Raw genomic sequence first — 12945 nt, 5'->3', positions numbered from 1 at the left:
CACGTTGGAGCAACCAGGATGAGAGTCATCGAGTGCTGCCTTAGCTTTCTTGCCACCAGCGGTATCAGAGGGGCTGGCGGAAAAGCGTACGCAAATTTGCCTGACCAGTTCATCCATATCGCATTCCCCTGCGACTGTGGGTGAGGGAACCTGGCGGCAAAGTGTTGGCATTTTGCGTTTTCTTTTGTTGCAAACAGGTCTATCTCCGAATGACCCCACTGCTGGAAGTACGGGTGGAGTACAGATGGGTGTAACTCCCACTCGTGCATTTGATGGCTGTATCTGCTGAGCAGATCCACCATCTGATTGTCCTTGCCCGGGAGGTGTTCTGCCATGAGGAAGATGTTCCTCTGAATGGCCCACCGCCACATGCCCTGAGCGAGATGAGACAGCTGTGGCGAGTGGGTGCCCCCATGCTTTTGAATGTAGTACATCGCGGTCATGTTGTCCGTCCGGACTAACACTACCTTGTTGCACAGATGTACAATGAAGGACTTGAGCGCCATGAAGATTGCCATCAGTTCCAGATAGTTGATGTGCATCTTCTGTTGCTGCGTCGTCCATAGTCCCTGCACTGTGTAAGTGAGCAGATGAGCTCCCCATCCCTGGAGAGATGCGTCCGTTGTCAGGGTAATCTGTGGTACTGGCTCCTGGAACAGTCGGCCCTTGCAAAGGTTGTGTGGAGTCCACCAATGCAGAGAGTCGTATGCCCGACTGGTAACCAACACTAGGTCTGTTAATTGGCCTTGAGCCTGTGTCCACTGATTTGCTAACCACTCCTGGAGCGGGCGCATATGCAACCGTGCGTGAGGGACTATGAAGATGCAGGAGGCCATCATGCCTATCAACTGCATGAACACTCTCGCTGGAAGTGAGTGTTGTGGTCTGAACTTCTGGATCAGAGACTGCATGCTGTCTATCCTGACTTGGTTTGGTTGAGCCATGGCCGTCAGGGTATTGATCGTCGCACCTAGAAACTGCCGGACATGTGCCGGCTGAAGATGCGACTTTGGGTAGTTCAACGAGAAACCTAGATCGTGAAGGAGGTGAATGGTAGTTGACATGTCCGCGGCGCACTGTTGTTCCGACTTGGCTTGAACGAGCCAGTCGTCCAGGTAGGGGTAGACATGTATGTTCTGCCTCCTGAGGTGCGCTGCTACTGTCGCCAGACACTTGGTAAACACTCTTGGGGCTGTGGTCACTCCGAAGGGTAGGACCTTGAACTGATAATGCCTCCCTTGGATAGTGAACCTGAGGTATCTTCTGTGGGACGGGTGTAGTGGTATGTGGAAATAAGCATCCTTGAGGTCTAAGGTTGCTAAGAAGTCCCCTTGGTTTAACAAGGGAAGAATCTGTTGCAGTGTGAGCATATGGAAATGTTCTGACAGTATATACAGGTTGAGGGGACGTAGATCTAGAATGGGTCTGAGAGATCCGTCCTTCGGAATAAGGAAGTACAGGGAATATACCCCTGTGCCTTCCTCCTCTACTGGCACGAGCTCGATTGCGCCTTTTTGCAGCATCACCACTACTTCCTGCTGCAATAAGTGCAAGTGCTCTGCAGACATAGGCCGTTGCCTTGGTGGGATGTTGGGTGGAGTGGATTTTAACTCTAGACAATAACCGTACTGGACAAGTTGTCGCACCCACCTGTCTGTGGTGATGTTTCTCCAGACGGGCAGGAACTGCTGTAGTCTCCCCCCGACAGGTGTTAAGTGGTCGGGGGGCAGTGACAGAGTCACTGTTTGCTTGGGGCAGAGGAGCGGGAGTTGTTGTTCCCTCTGCCACGTCCTCTGGTGCTGTTTCCTCGGTAACCCCCCTTGTTCTGTTTGGGGTACGAGGATTGTGCTCCACCTCTAGAGAATTGTGATTGTTGACCCATCTGTCCTCTGGTGACTCCACGTGCACCTGAGCGACGAAAATTGTTGCCACGAAACTGTTGTGATTGTAGGGCCCCCATAGACTTAGCAGTTTCGGTGTCCTTCTTAATTTTTTCTAGGGTGGTGTCCACATCTGGACCAAACAGTCTATCAGGATTGACTGGCTGATTAAGTATGGTTGTCTGAATGTCAGGTTTAAACCCCGATATGCGGAGCCACGCCTGTCGTCTCAGCATGACGCTAGTGTTAATGGCCCTAGCTGCTGTGTCTGCGGCATCAAGTGCACACTTTATGGCTGCGTTGGAGATTAGTTTTCCCTCTTCTATAAGCAGTTTGGTGCCCTCTTGAAACTGCGAAGGCAGGTGTTCTAAAACCCGCTCTAGGGTGTCGTAATGCGCCCTATTATAACGTGCCAAGAGTGCCTGTGTATTTGCAATACGCCAAAAATTGGCAGCCTGTGCAGCTACCCTTTTGCCTCCTGCCTCTAGCACCTTGGACTCCTTATCCGGGGGAGGAGCTTCACCCGTTGTTTGGGAGTTGGCCCTTTTGCGGGCATTTGCGACCACCAGGGAGTCAAGCGGCAACTGTCCCCGAATGTATGCAGGGTCTGCAGGTGCTGGTCTGTACTTCTTTTCGATACGTGGATTGACCACTCTCGCCCTGGTAGGTTCCTTAAAGATGTCCGCAGCATGTTTGAGGACCCCTTTGAGCATAGGCAGTGTCTTTACTGTCCTTTCAGAGACTGAAAAAGTGTCAAATAGAAAGTCTTCTTCTACTGGGTCAGCATGCATGTCCACATCATGATTAGCAGCTGCCCTTTCAATGAGTGCATGAAAACCTGCAGAATCTTCTGTTGGGGATGCACGTGCAGTGAAAGGCTGTGGGTCTTGCCCCACATCTTGGGTGCCTTGGTCACCAATGTCATCATATGAATCCGGCTGTGCATCTGGTTCATTGATGGGGAAAGTGTATTGGTCATCTTCAACATATCCCTCACCCTCAGAGTGTTCTGGGGAAGGAGTTGGGCTCCTTCTTGGAGGAGGCTGGATAGGTTCCATGAGGCCTGAAGCGTCTTGAGGAAGCCTTTTTTTCTTCAGGGGGATGACATAGGAGTCCACTGGCTGTGAAGTGATCCTCCTCTTGTAAAGGGTCAATTTGCCCATGTCTGCGTCGATAAAACGCTCAGAATCCTCTTCAGAGTCGAGTACCCGACTTGAAAGTGCCCCTGCCGTTGAAGAATCCGACTTCTTTGGCGTCGATTTTGTTGAAAAGGCCTTCGGCGTCTGTTTTGGCGGCAGAAGGAAGAGAAGTTTACCCGCAGGCTTCACCGGAATGTCCATCGGCTTCTGTGGCGATGGCATCGGAGCCGGCGTAGCAGAGGCCTTCTCCCTGATTCTCTGTAGTGAAGAGGCGATGGGGGACGTGTCACTTACAGTGGCCTTTGGCGCCGACGAGGAGGTCTTGACCTTGCCCTCGGATCCGACGTCCTGTTGGCCCTTCTGAGTTTTGGACGATGATGCCGCAGCCGCCGACCCAGAGTCCTTGGACCGATGCGCAGATGTGCCAGTCTTCGATCCGTGTGATTTTGTCGGCTCCGTCTCCACCACGCGTCCGACTAACTGAGTCCCAGTCGGAACCGGAGCCGTGTCGCTGGCTTTGGCGGGCTTTGACGGCGTCGCAGCGGTTGACCCGTGCCGACCACCCTTCTTAGAGGATCCCTCCTCTGGCGCCGATTTCGACCCTGTGGAATCGACAGATTTCTTCGACTTTTGTGGACCGGAGGTCGACGGAGTCGATGAAGCAGCGGGTGTAGTCGTTTTTGGTGGTACGGCCGCCATCTTAGGGTCGCTCGAAACGATAAGTTTCGGTTTCGTTTTCGGGTCGGCCATTTTAGGTGTAGTCGATACCGTAGGTTTCAGTTTCGGTTTCGATACGGGCTGCGCAGCAAGTATGTCCGTGGCCGGGCCTGAAGGCGGGGCCGTGGCTTGCGGTACGGGGTCTTGGGTAAGGCCGACAGGCGATCCCGTGACCCGATCTTGATCTTCGTAACCTTCGGGGCATAGCTCGTCCCCTGAGCTATCTTCCGCGGCCCCATAAATCTCTTCGACGTCCCCTACCTCGTCGACGTATTCAAGGCCTTGACCCACGACTCAGTCGTCGTCTTCCGGATCTGCCTCGACCTCCGTCTCGGGCGGGGAGATTTGAAGATGATGGCTCTGGTCCTCCTCTTCTTGGTCGCCGAAGATGTTTTTGGATCCGGGGCCGCTTGTCTGGCCTCAAGGCGCACCGCGCGCCGAAGCTTGAGTGTCTTCTTTGACCTGAATCTTGCGCAGGCCCTGCAGTTGTCTTAGTTATGGTCTGGTGAAAGGCATTTGTTACAGACCGGGTGCACGTCGATATGTGGGTATTTGGACCCACAGAGCGGACAGTACTTAAACGGACTCCGCTCCATGCTGGAAAGTTGCGTCGTGTCGCGATGAGAAGGCCTCGATGTCCGAAGAGTGCAAGCACTCCGTTGATTCCGACTCCAAGAGACGGAAGAACTCAAGACCGTGCGCAAACAATACCGACGCAAAGAATACAAGGCCTTTTGGCCGTAAAAAGTTAGTTTTCTCGGTTCCGACAGAGAGACGTCGAGACCGCATCCGAACCCAATGGCGGAAAAAAACAATCTGGGGATGGAGCCGATGCCCATGCGCACTGTAGTCCAGGGGAGGAGCCACCTATCTCAGGATACTTCGAAGACTCTTCCAGGACAACAATGTGCGATCATCCGGACCCAACACTAGGCGGCGATCTAATGCTAAGATATGAATTTAGCAGCCCACATGCCTCGAACACTTCTCTTACAGAATCCACCTTCTTCACCAGCAGCATCTTTACTAAAGTCCTCCATTGTGTTCTACAGACGTTTCCTACTTCAATTTGCACCTAGGCACCGGGCTTCCTTGTTGTAGGTATCCTGGTTCCCGGGGTATCCAAATCCAAAGGTGGGGTAACTCCAAGACTTCCATTTTCCACTGAGTATCTTCAGGGTCCTCTGGAAATGGGGGGGGGGGGGGGGGGGGGTACTTGAAACCTGCAACCACAACTTTGCCACTGGCTTGTGTTGAGCACACGGTCATTTTTCCCACTCTGCACACTGTCATCTCTGGGGTTCCAGAGTATTTACCTTGGGTCCCAGTCCCTTCTAAGGCTTCTGGGTCCAGTCTCGACTTAGGTCGTGGTTTGCATTCCACTTTATTAGTATATGGTTGGTCTCCCCTTGAGGGCCACTGTGCATTTGTTCTACTTACGTGTACTATTACTGAAGTATTGTGTGTATTGTGATTATATCTCCAAGGAGGAGCTATTGCAACGTTTTAGTGTTTTTTTTTTTACTTAACGCTATATGATTAGTACTGGTAACATAAGCTACTTTACACTCATTCTGGACTAAGCCTGAAGGCTGCTCTCCACAGCTTCAACTTAGAGCTTTCTAAGATTGTCTCGGATCACTAAAATCACCATATGGGTTGTCTGGATTAGTGCAGGGTGCACCACTTACATAAGTGTGCACCATATACTAAGCCGGGCTCCTACAACTCTGATGAGCCCGATTGCTCAAGCACACAACCACAAAAGACACACAAATACAAGAGAGAGTAAGGTATTATCTACTTTAGCCTCTGCTATACCTCTGAGGATCCACTGAACTGTGCACATTATACCTTACTTTGGTATAATATATACAGAGCCAGTTTCCTACAATAATGTTCCAAGGATAACTGCCAATGCATCAGCTACCAAATGTATCTTTAAAGAGAACTTCTACAATGCCCAGACTTCAGGATACTCCAACACTGTAATTTATGATCCAAGAAGGGGAGGGGAGTAGGCCTAACGGCTAGGGCAGTCGACCTCAAATCCGGGGAACGGGTTCGAGTCTCGGCAATGACGCAGAACAAATCAATTAATCTCCCCATGCCTAACAAATAATGAATGTGTCCTCATGTTATTCAGCTGGTGCTATTTACAGCGCTCTGATAGCTTTACCAAAAAAAGGGGAAAAAAAGGTTATCAAATCCTACTCATCTGCTGACATCCTATAAAAGAATTTAAGCAAGAGGGTCTGTTCATCAGCAAACCTTTGTCTGGGGAATCTGTGCTGATTTACTTTGTGCCAGTTACATATGTCAGACAATCCCAATATGTTTTCATAAAGACAATGGAAACAAATCCCATTATTACAGAACTCAAGTCCAAGTATGGTGATTTAAGCAGTATTGAAAAATTAACATGCATAACTCAGACAAAACTTACATTGCATTGTATGAACTCAAGTTGAGAGTAAGTGGTGATTGTGTGCTTTCCGTGCAGTGAGAGGATAAGGTAAGATATCGCGGAATTATCACCTGCTGCCCAACTTTGTTGTTTTGAGAGAGCACCACATTAAAACTGTACCTCTTTAAATGGAGAATGAGGATCCTAAGAAATGAGAAAACAATGGTTGTTCATTGCTCGTCACTTATCGTGGCCACATTTCTATGCACAGCGTTTGAGATAGAAGAACATGAGACACCAGGAAACATTAAGCTGAGTAATACAGGAAATGATGGAAGGTGAGGACAACCATACATACATCTGAACCTAGTGCTCGATCAGGACCACTGCAGGACCTTTGGGAAATTTAATTGTAGGTGGTTTGATTGAGCCATTACATGATTACTCCTGGATATGCCTAATGACCAGAACATAGGGAAGACTTTATGCAAATGAGCTTGCTGGACCATTATGAGGAAACTAAAACATGCAACACTTGAGGAATGGAGTGGCTTTAAGTAAATTAGAAATTGTGAGTAGAATGTGCATGACATTCTGGGAGTAACCCGGCATTTTAAACTAAAAGAATACGCCACTACACAGTGATCCCTTAAATGTGGTTTGCCAAGTATGTCCACTGAACATAGAAATCAAATCATTTACACAAAACTGACATTTTCATCACTTATATATTCACGAAACGCTCAAATTGAAGAAAACATTTAAAAGTGCAGCTGGAGAAATTTGACAAGCAACTTAATTTGGGAACATATCCACAATACAAACTTGCAGAAAGCATTGCAAATTACTCCATTGTACCCTTGACAACTGCCAAGATCGCAAATTACATTTTTGGTCTAAAAGATGGGGTCTGTGGTCATGTTTCAGTGTTGTACATAATAGGACTGCCCTGTAATTCTGGAGTCAAAAGGCCTACAACAGATGAACCATTGTAGACATGAAACAAGTCACCAATTGTCAATATATTGTGCACTATTGTCTGAGTGAGAGCCTTGTCAAGATACGAAATGAGAATTTACTGTATTTTGTCTTGTGATTTTGATTCCTACTGTTTAATAAAAAAAATTTTTTTTAAAAAGGCCTACAACACGGTTACTGAAGTAAGAAAAAAATATAGGAAAAGAACTAAACTCAGATGTAGGATTAATTCAGTAAGTACAAAGAAATGTAACGATACGCTGCTTCGAAGTACTTAGCAGCTATTTGTCAGCATGTTTGTCAATTCCACTACAGAGCTCTACACTAAAGGCAGATCAGGTTACCACTCACTAGGGACTTACAGCTTGGAAGTGTGCAAAATATTGTTCGTCAAAGTGTTTTGAGTCACGAGTTACAGTGGTGACTCCTCTTGCTTGCAGTGCACATGGTCATAGACTTCAGTTCAGTAGTTCTTTATTCGATGATTAAAAAACATCATAAAAGTACACATATATACACAAGGTTAAAAAAGAATTAAATTACATCTGAACAACAGTTTGATTGCATGTAAAAACAGATACAAAATATATATTCTTCCGTAATCCAATCATTAACCCTCTCCTCTTGTATTTCTTAACCTCACTGCAATCTTAATAAAATTCATAATACAACAGAGTGTCCATGGGTCGTTTGCTCTCTGCAAAAAGAGTAAGGCAGTTTTAGCATGACAAAACTTCCCTTTTTTTAAGATCTCCACCAAAAATTTACGCCTAGGATACTTAAAAAAAGGGCACAAAAGTACAAAAGGAAGGGTGTCCTGCGGAGACAGATTGTCGCAGCCGCAGGCACCCTTCTGCTCAATTGTCAGTTTAAAACCTGGCGGATCAGCCAGTATGTGAGATAATAAATTGAGCCTAAAACTAGTCATTAAAAATCTATCCTGTGCATCAAATACAGGTATGGCTCCATGCCCTCATTGTTCTTTATAAAACTGTATGCAACTACAGTGTATTTGGTCATCTCCCCTTCTGCTCTACGTGAGGAGAACTGATCAGACCGCATTCTTTTAATTTTCAGTTTATCAAGGGGTGAAATCGTGCTGGGGTTAATGAAAAGGTCCTTCCGGTCAATACCCTCCAAGGTTGCCTTGATATACTTTACCCATGGTATTTGTAAGCCTTTGTACCTGTGCTGACAGTCTGAAAATGTGTCTACTTAAGTCCGCCTCAGGGTTTACCCAGATTTTTAACCAGGCCATGATAGGTCTTAACTTGATCTGGGCCTCTATGAAAGGCCTCCCCAATTCACTATGTACAATTGCAACTGGGGTACTCTGAGGGACTTTTAAAATCCTTCACATAAATTTGTTTTCCTCCAGTTGCAATTGCTCCACATTAACATAGCCCCACACTTCTGAACCATACAAAACTTTTGAACAGCCTATCGAGCTATAAAGGTTAATGACCTGTTCTGGGGACCAACGACCTAGCCTTCTGCCAAAATTTGCTATGGCCCCATTTGCAGCGGTCCTCCACTAGGGATCTGAATTTTAGTGCTCCATCAAATAACCCCAGGTAAGAGAAAGACTGGACCTTTTCTAGTGTGTGGTTCCCTATTTTGTATGAGAACCTCTTACAGGGTTTAGTTCCAGCCAACATCACGAAAGACTGTCAGGTTCACCGACAGATCCATGGTAGCCATAAATTTAACAAATCCGCCGATTAGGCATTGCAGACCCCTCAGGGTGCGGACAAGCAGGACCGCGTCATCCGCGTATAAAAGCACCAGTATGTGGCGTGGACCGATTCTTGGGCAATCTGTATTTAAATCGATCAGAGCCTGCTCTAGGATGTTAATGTAGAACAAGAAAGGGGCAAGAATGCAACCCTTTCTCACTCCGCTCGTACAAGGGAATGGTTCTGTGGTCCCTCCCTCCGTGTTGTATCGAACTTTGGCTGTCGTGTCCTGATGCAACTCTGAGGATGTTAATCAGACCTGGGTCAATTCCCATATCCCTCATCAGGCAACATAGCTTTTTCCTGTTCACATGGTCGAAGGCGGCTGCTAGGTCCAAGAACCCCAAACCTTCATCAAATAAAGATTTAGGCATTGGTCACTAGTAGACCTCCCTATTCTAAAGCCATACTGGATATCCGTTATTATGTGGTGGTCATCTGTCCATTCCATAAGCCGCTGCAAGATTGCCCGACCCAGGATTTTGGCTGAGACGTCTATCAGGGAGATTGGTCTATAGCATTGCGGATTGTCCCGGTTACCCTTCTTGAAGATGGGAACAATGACTGCAGTCGACCAGGAGCGAGGTAAACCATACTGGGCAGCGCATTCAGAACTCTCGTAAGAATGGGAGCCCAGAAATCTACATTGCTCAGATACAGGTCAGGTGGTGAGCCATCGGGGCCTGGAGCTTTGTTACGTGTGAGGCCCTGGATCCCCTGTATTATTTCAGCTAGAGAGAACTCAATAGCTGGTACCTTTTGTTCAGCCCACTCCCTCTCCAGATCTATGTCCTGGTTATGATTATACTATCCCTCAAAATGTGATACCCACTGCTCTGGTAGGATATTCGTCCCAATCTCAGGGGTGTTGCTATCCTGAAAGCATGGGTTATTTATAATCCTCCAAAATTGGATCATGTCCCTTCTTTCTCCAGCCTCTCTTAGGTCTGCCCATGCTTCATTTTGGAGAGTGCTCTTTCTTTGTTTCTGTGCCTGTTTATATATCCGTCTGCACTGAACTATTCTTAAATTGTCCCTGGGGTTAGATTTTAAACTGGATTTTAATTCTCTCACGGCTCGCGAACAATTGCTGTCGAACCACCTTGGTTGCATGTTTTTCCTCGTAGGGGCTTTTGTCTTCAGTAGGCCATCTACCAGTATGGTCACTGACCTAAATGCCCTGACCAAATTACTCCCCTCTATCGTGGGATCTAAGCATTCGACAATCTGTACTTTCCCTTTTACCATCAATTCTTTATAGAATGCTTCACTATCAATTTTTGACCATTTAAGCCGCCTTCCCTGGTCAGTTACCTTCAACTCACAGTCCACCTGGGAGCGTGTCTTGGGCCGACCCCGCTGTATTAGTTTTAAGGTTAGGGGGTTATGGTCACTAAATGCACTCCAGTCAATCCCGACCATGCTGATCCAATTTTTTACTTGCCTAGACGCAAGTATATAATCTAAATAAGAGGAACATCCTCTCCCTTTAAAAGTTGGGGTAAGGGACCTGTCTGCCTCTAGGTGAACCAAATCAATCGTGTGTTCCAGATCATGGGTTTTGAGGAGATTACTAAGGGCTAATCCCTCTGGGGAATGTTCAAAGTGTGGGCCCTTCTCAATTGGACATCGGGACCAATCTGCATTCAAAGGGAACAGGGTTGGACACAAATGGCAGTTAAAAATCACCCATTATTAGTGTAGTGGTATCTAAAGCCCCTTTTCTATGGGCTAGTTCCTGATGAAGTCTGTAGTCTAATTCCTTTAGTGTAGAGTTATTTCCTTTTGTGGACCCTACATTATATACGTTGAACAGAGTCAACCTTAGCCCGCAACTAGTAAAACCTAACGCCTGGATGGTGTGTGATGACCAAGATGGACTGGTCCAAACTCCTTCCAGGTTTAGGTCTACGTATAGTGATAAACCTTCAATCGTTCTTCCTGAACTAGCTTTTTGAGCTGGCATAAAAAAGTGTTTGTACCCTGCCATATGTAGGGAGTTACTGTCGACCGCCCAGGTCTCTTGTAGGCTAATTATCTGAAACCCACTAATGTGCGGTCTCCATTCCTTGTTAAATTTTCCTGCCAGGCCCGCAATATTCCACGATAATATCTTTAGCTCCCCCTCCGCTAATGGTGCCCTGTCGAGGTTCTTATCTCTCCGACTTTGGGCCCTCAGCCCTTCCTCGATACTTGGGGGGAGTAATTTGTGTCCCAGGGCTCTGTATTGGTGGCAAGACTGATACCACCCTCAGCTTCCCTTCCAGAGCACTAAATGTTAGAGGGCTAAGTTGATATTCAGCCTCCTGGGGCAACTCCCTATTGAGGCTTGTTAATAAATGAGGTACTTTACTTACAGGGGGTTGTGGCAAAGCATAATTTTTAATCCCCCTCAACCCTCTTCCTAACCTGTCCCGTGAGCTAGTTTTAACGCCCTCACTCTTGATTGACCACGAATATGAACAGACCATGTAGTGGAGTCAATCACTATCTTCTAGGGACATAAGGGGACCAAATCTGTTTTCCCAATTGCAAACATCGAATTCTTTTACCCGAGCCTCGTTCGCAGGGTAGCTTTCGGTCCCCATAGGCGTTTTGGCCCATTCCCGGTCTCCTCAGGTTTTGTCTTGGGTCGTAGGGGGCACATTGTATGGGATAAAAATAACCCAGTGGCAACGTTCTTATATTACTTTCTGGTTGAAAGGATCCACTCGTTAATATGTGCTCCACCAATCTGACGTCCCTGAAGTTCACAATTATGCAATTACCCGCCAAGTCTTTACTTTACTTCCCAATCCAATTTACCCTTCTGACATGCAGGATTTCTCCACTATTGTTCCTTACCAGTGGTCTATTCTTGTTCCGCCAAGCTATCGTCTTGTTTTTAAGATCGGGGTATGACTCCTTCTGATCTGGCTTCAGTTCTGGAACTCCCCCAAGTGCCACTACATAGGGGCATGTCTCAGGTGGAAGATTTATACTCTGTGGGGAAATTAATTAGTCTTGGGTTGGTTTCTCGACTTGGATGTTGTGCCTCTGGTGGTTTATTAATCAGCGGCTTTTTATTTTGCAATTGTGCTGTTAACCTGCTAGACCCTCTATATAGAACACTAGTTTCTCCGTACTGGCGGGGTATGATTTTCGTTTGCATCTGTACACCCCCGGGTGTTGGGTCCTGTGTTACACTTTGTGAATTACTGACAGTACAGTCAGAAAGTATGGCAGACTGAAGGGCTGGGCTGGTGTCTAGTGTAGAAGTGCTACCTATAGCACTGGGGTTCACGGGGCTGCCCGATATCTATCCTCTCTTGTGTAAATCATTTATAATTTTGTCCAATCTGCTGGCTAGTGGTTTGATCTGACTAACTATAAATAGTTCTAAAAAATTTTGTAGATCTAATACCACCTGAGCCATCCAGTTTGGGGGTGCTAGCTGATGGGCCCCTTGGACTTCACAAACCTCTTCTTCTATGTATCTAGCTTGGGGAATAGTTGACCTTAATTTAGTTTTCTTAGTGCCTGGATTCTTCTGGCATGCTCTCCTTTTCTTACTGGTGGGGGCTTTCTTATCTGGCAAGGGTGTCACCTGGACAGCATCAGAGGGCAACTGTGCACAAGAGATATCCTGGATGAGTGACTCAGGGCTGGTGCATTGGGCAACAACTATTCTCTCATTGGTATTATCCTGAGGTGGACTAAGAGGGTCAATCAATGGTGTTAACGATAGTCGCCTCTCCGTACGCTCTATTTCGTTGGAGACTGCCCCTAGGGCTTTCCGCAACATTCGATCGATCGCGGTAGGTTGTATATTGAGAGGGGGCAAAGGGTTGGAATCCTGAATGATTACCCTTGGTGTGAGGGGGACGTGAGATTTTGCTTTTGCAGCACAGGTAGTTGCTTAATTAGCCATGCTATGTTACGTCAAACAGTTATCTACCCCAATTCCTAGAATTGAGGCACTCCCCGAAAAGCACTCCAGCCCCGACACATTAACACGTATCCCACGGACCCCCACTTGCCCTCTTTTAGCTTACAGTTTGAGGGCCCAGTGTTCAATTCGGTAGTCCTTCTGTTACTCCTTAAGGCCC

At 47.0% G+C, this 12945-nt stretch overlaps 1 protein-coding gene across 3 annotated transcripts in view; it reads right to left on the bottom strand.

Moving 5' to 3' along the window:
* Positions 1 to 12945, bottom strand: part of USP37 (ubiquitin specific peptidase 37) — a 396132-nt gene that overhangs the window by 215416 nt on the left and 167771 nt on the right. For all 3 annotated transcript variants that reach the window (XM_078679235.1, XM_078679238.1, XM_078679236.1), the window contains one exon: positions 6183 to 6347. In XM_078679235.1, the coding sequence (XP_078535361.1) occupies positions 6183 to 6347 (165 nt within the window). The remainder of the gene's footprint in view (positions 1 to 6182; positions 6348 to 12945) is intronic.

This window comes from Lissotriton helveticus, chromosome 3_1 (genome assembly GCF_964261635.1).
Source record: "Lissotriton helveticus chromosome 3_1, aLisHel1.1, whole genome shotgun sequence".
Taxonomy (NCBI): Eukaryota; Metazoa; Chordata; class Amphibia; order Caudata; family Salamandridae; genus Lissotriton; species Lissotriton helveticus.
This window is presented reverse-complemented; position numbering and strand designations above follow the sequence as displayed.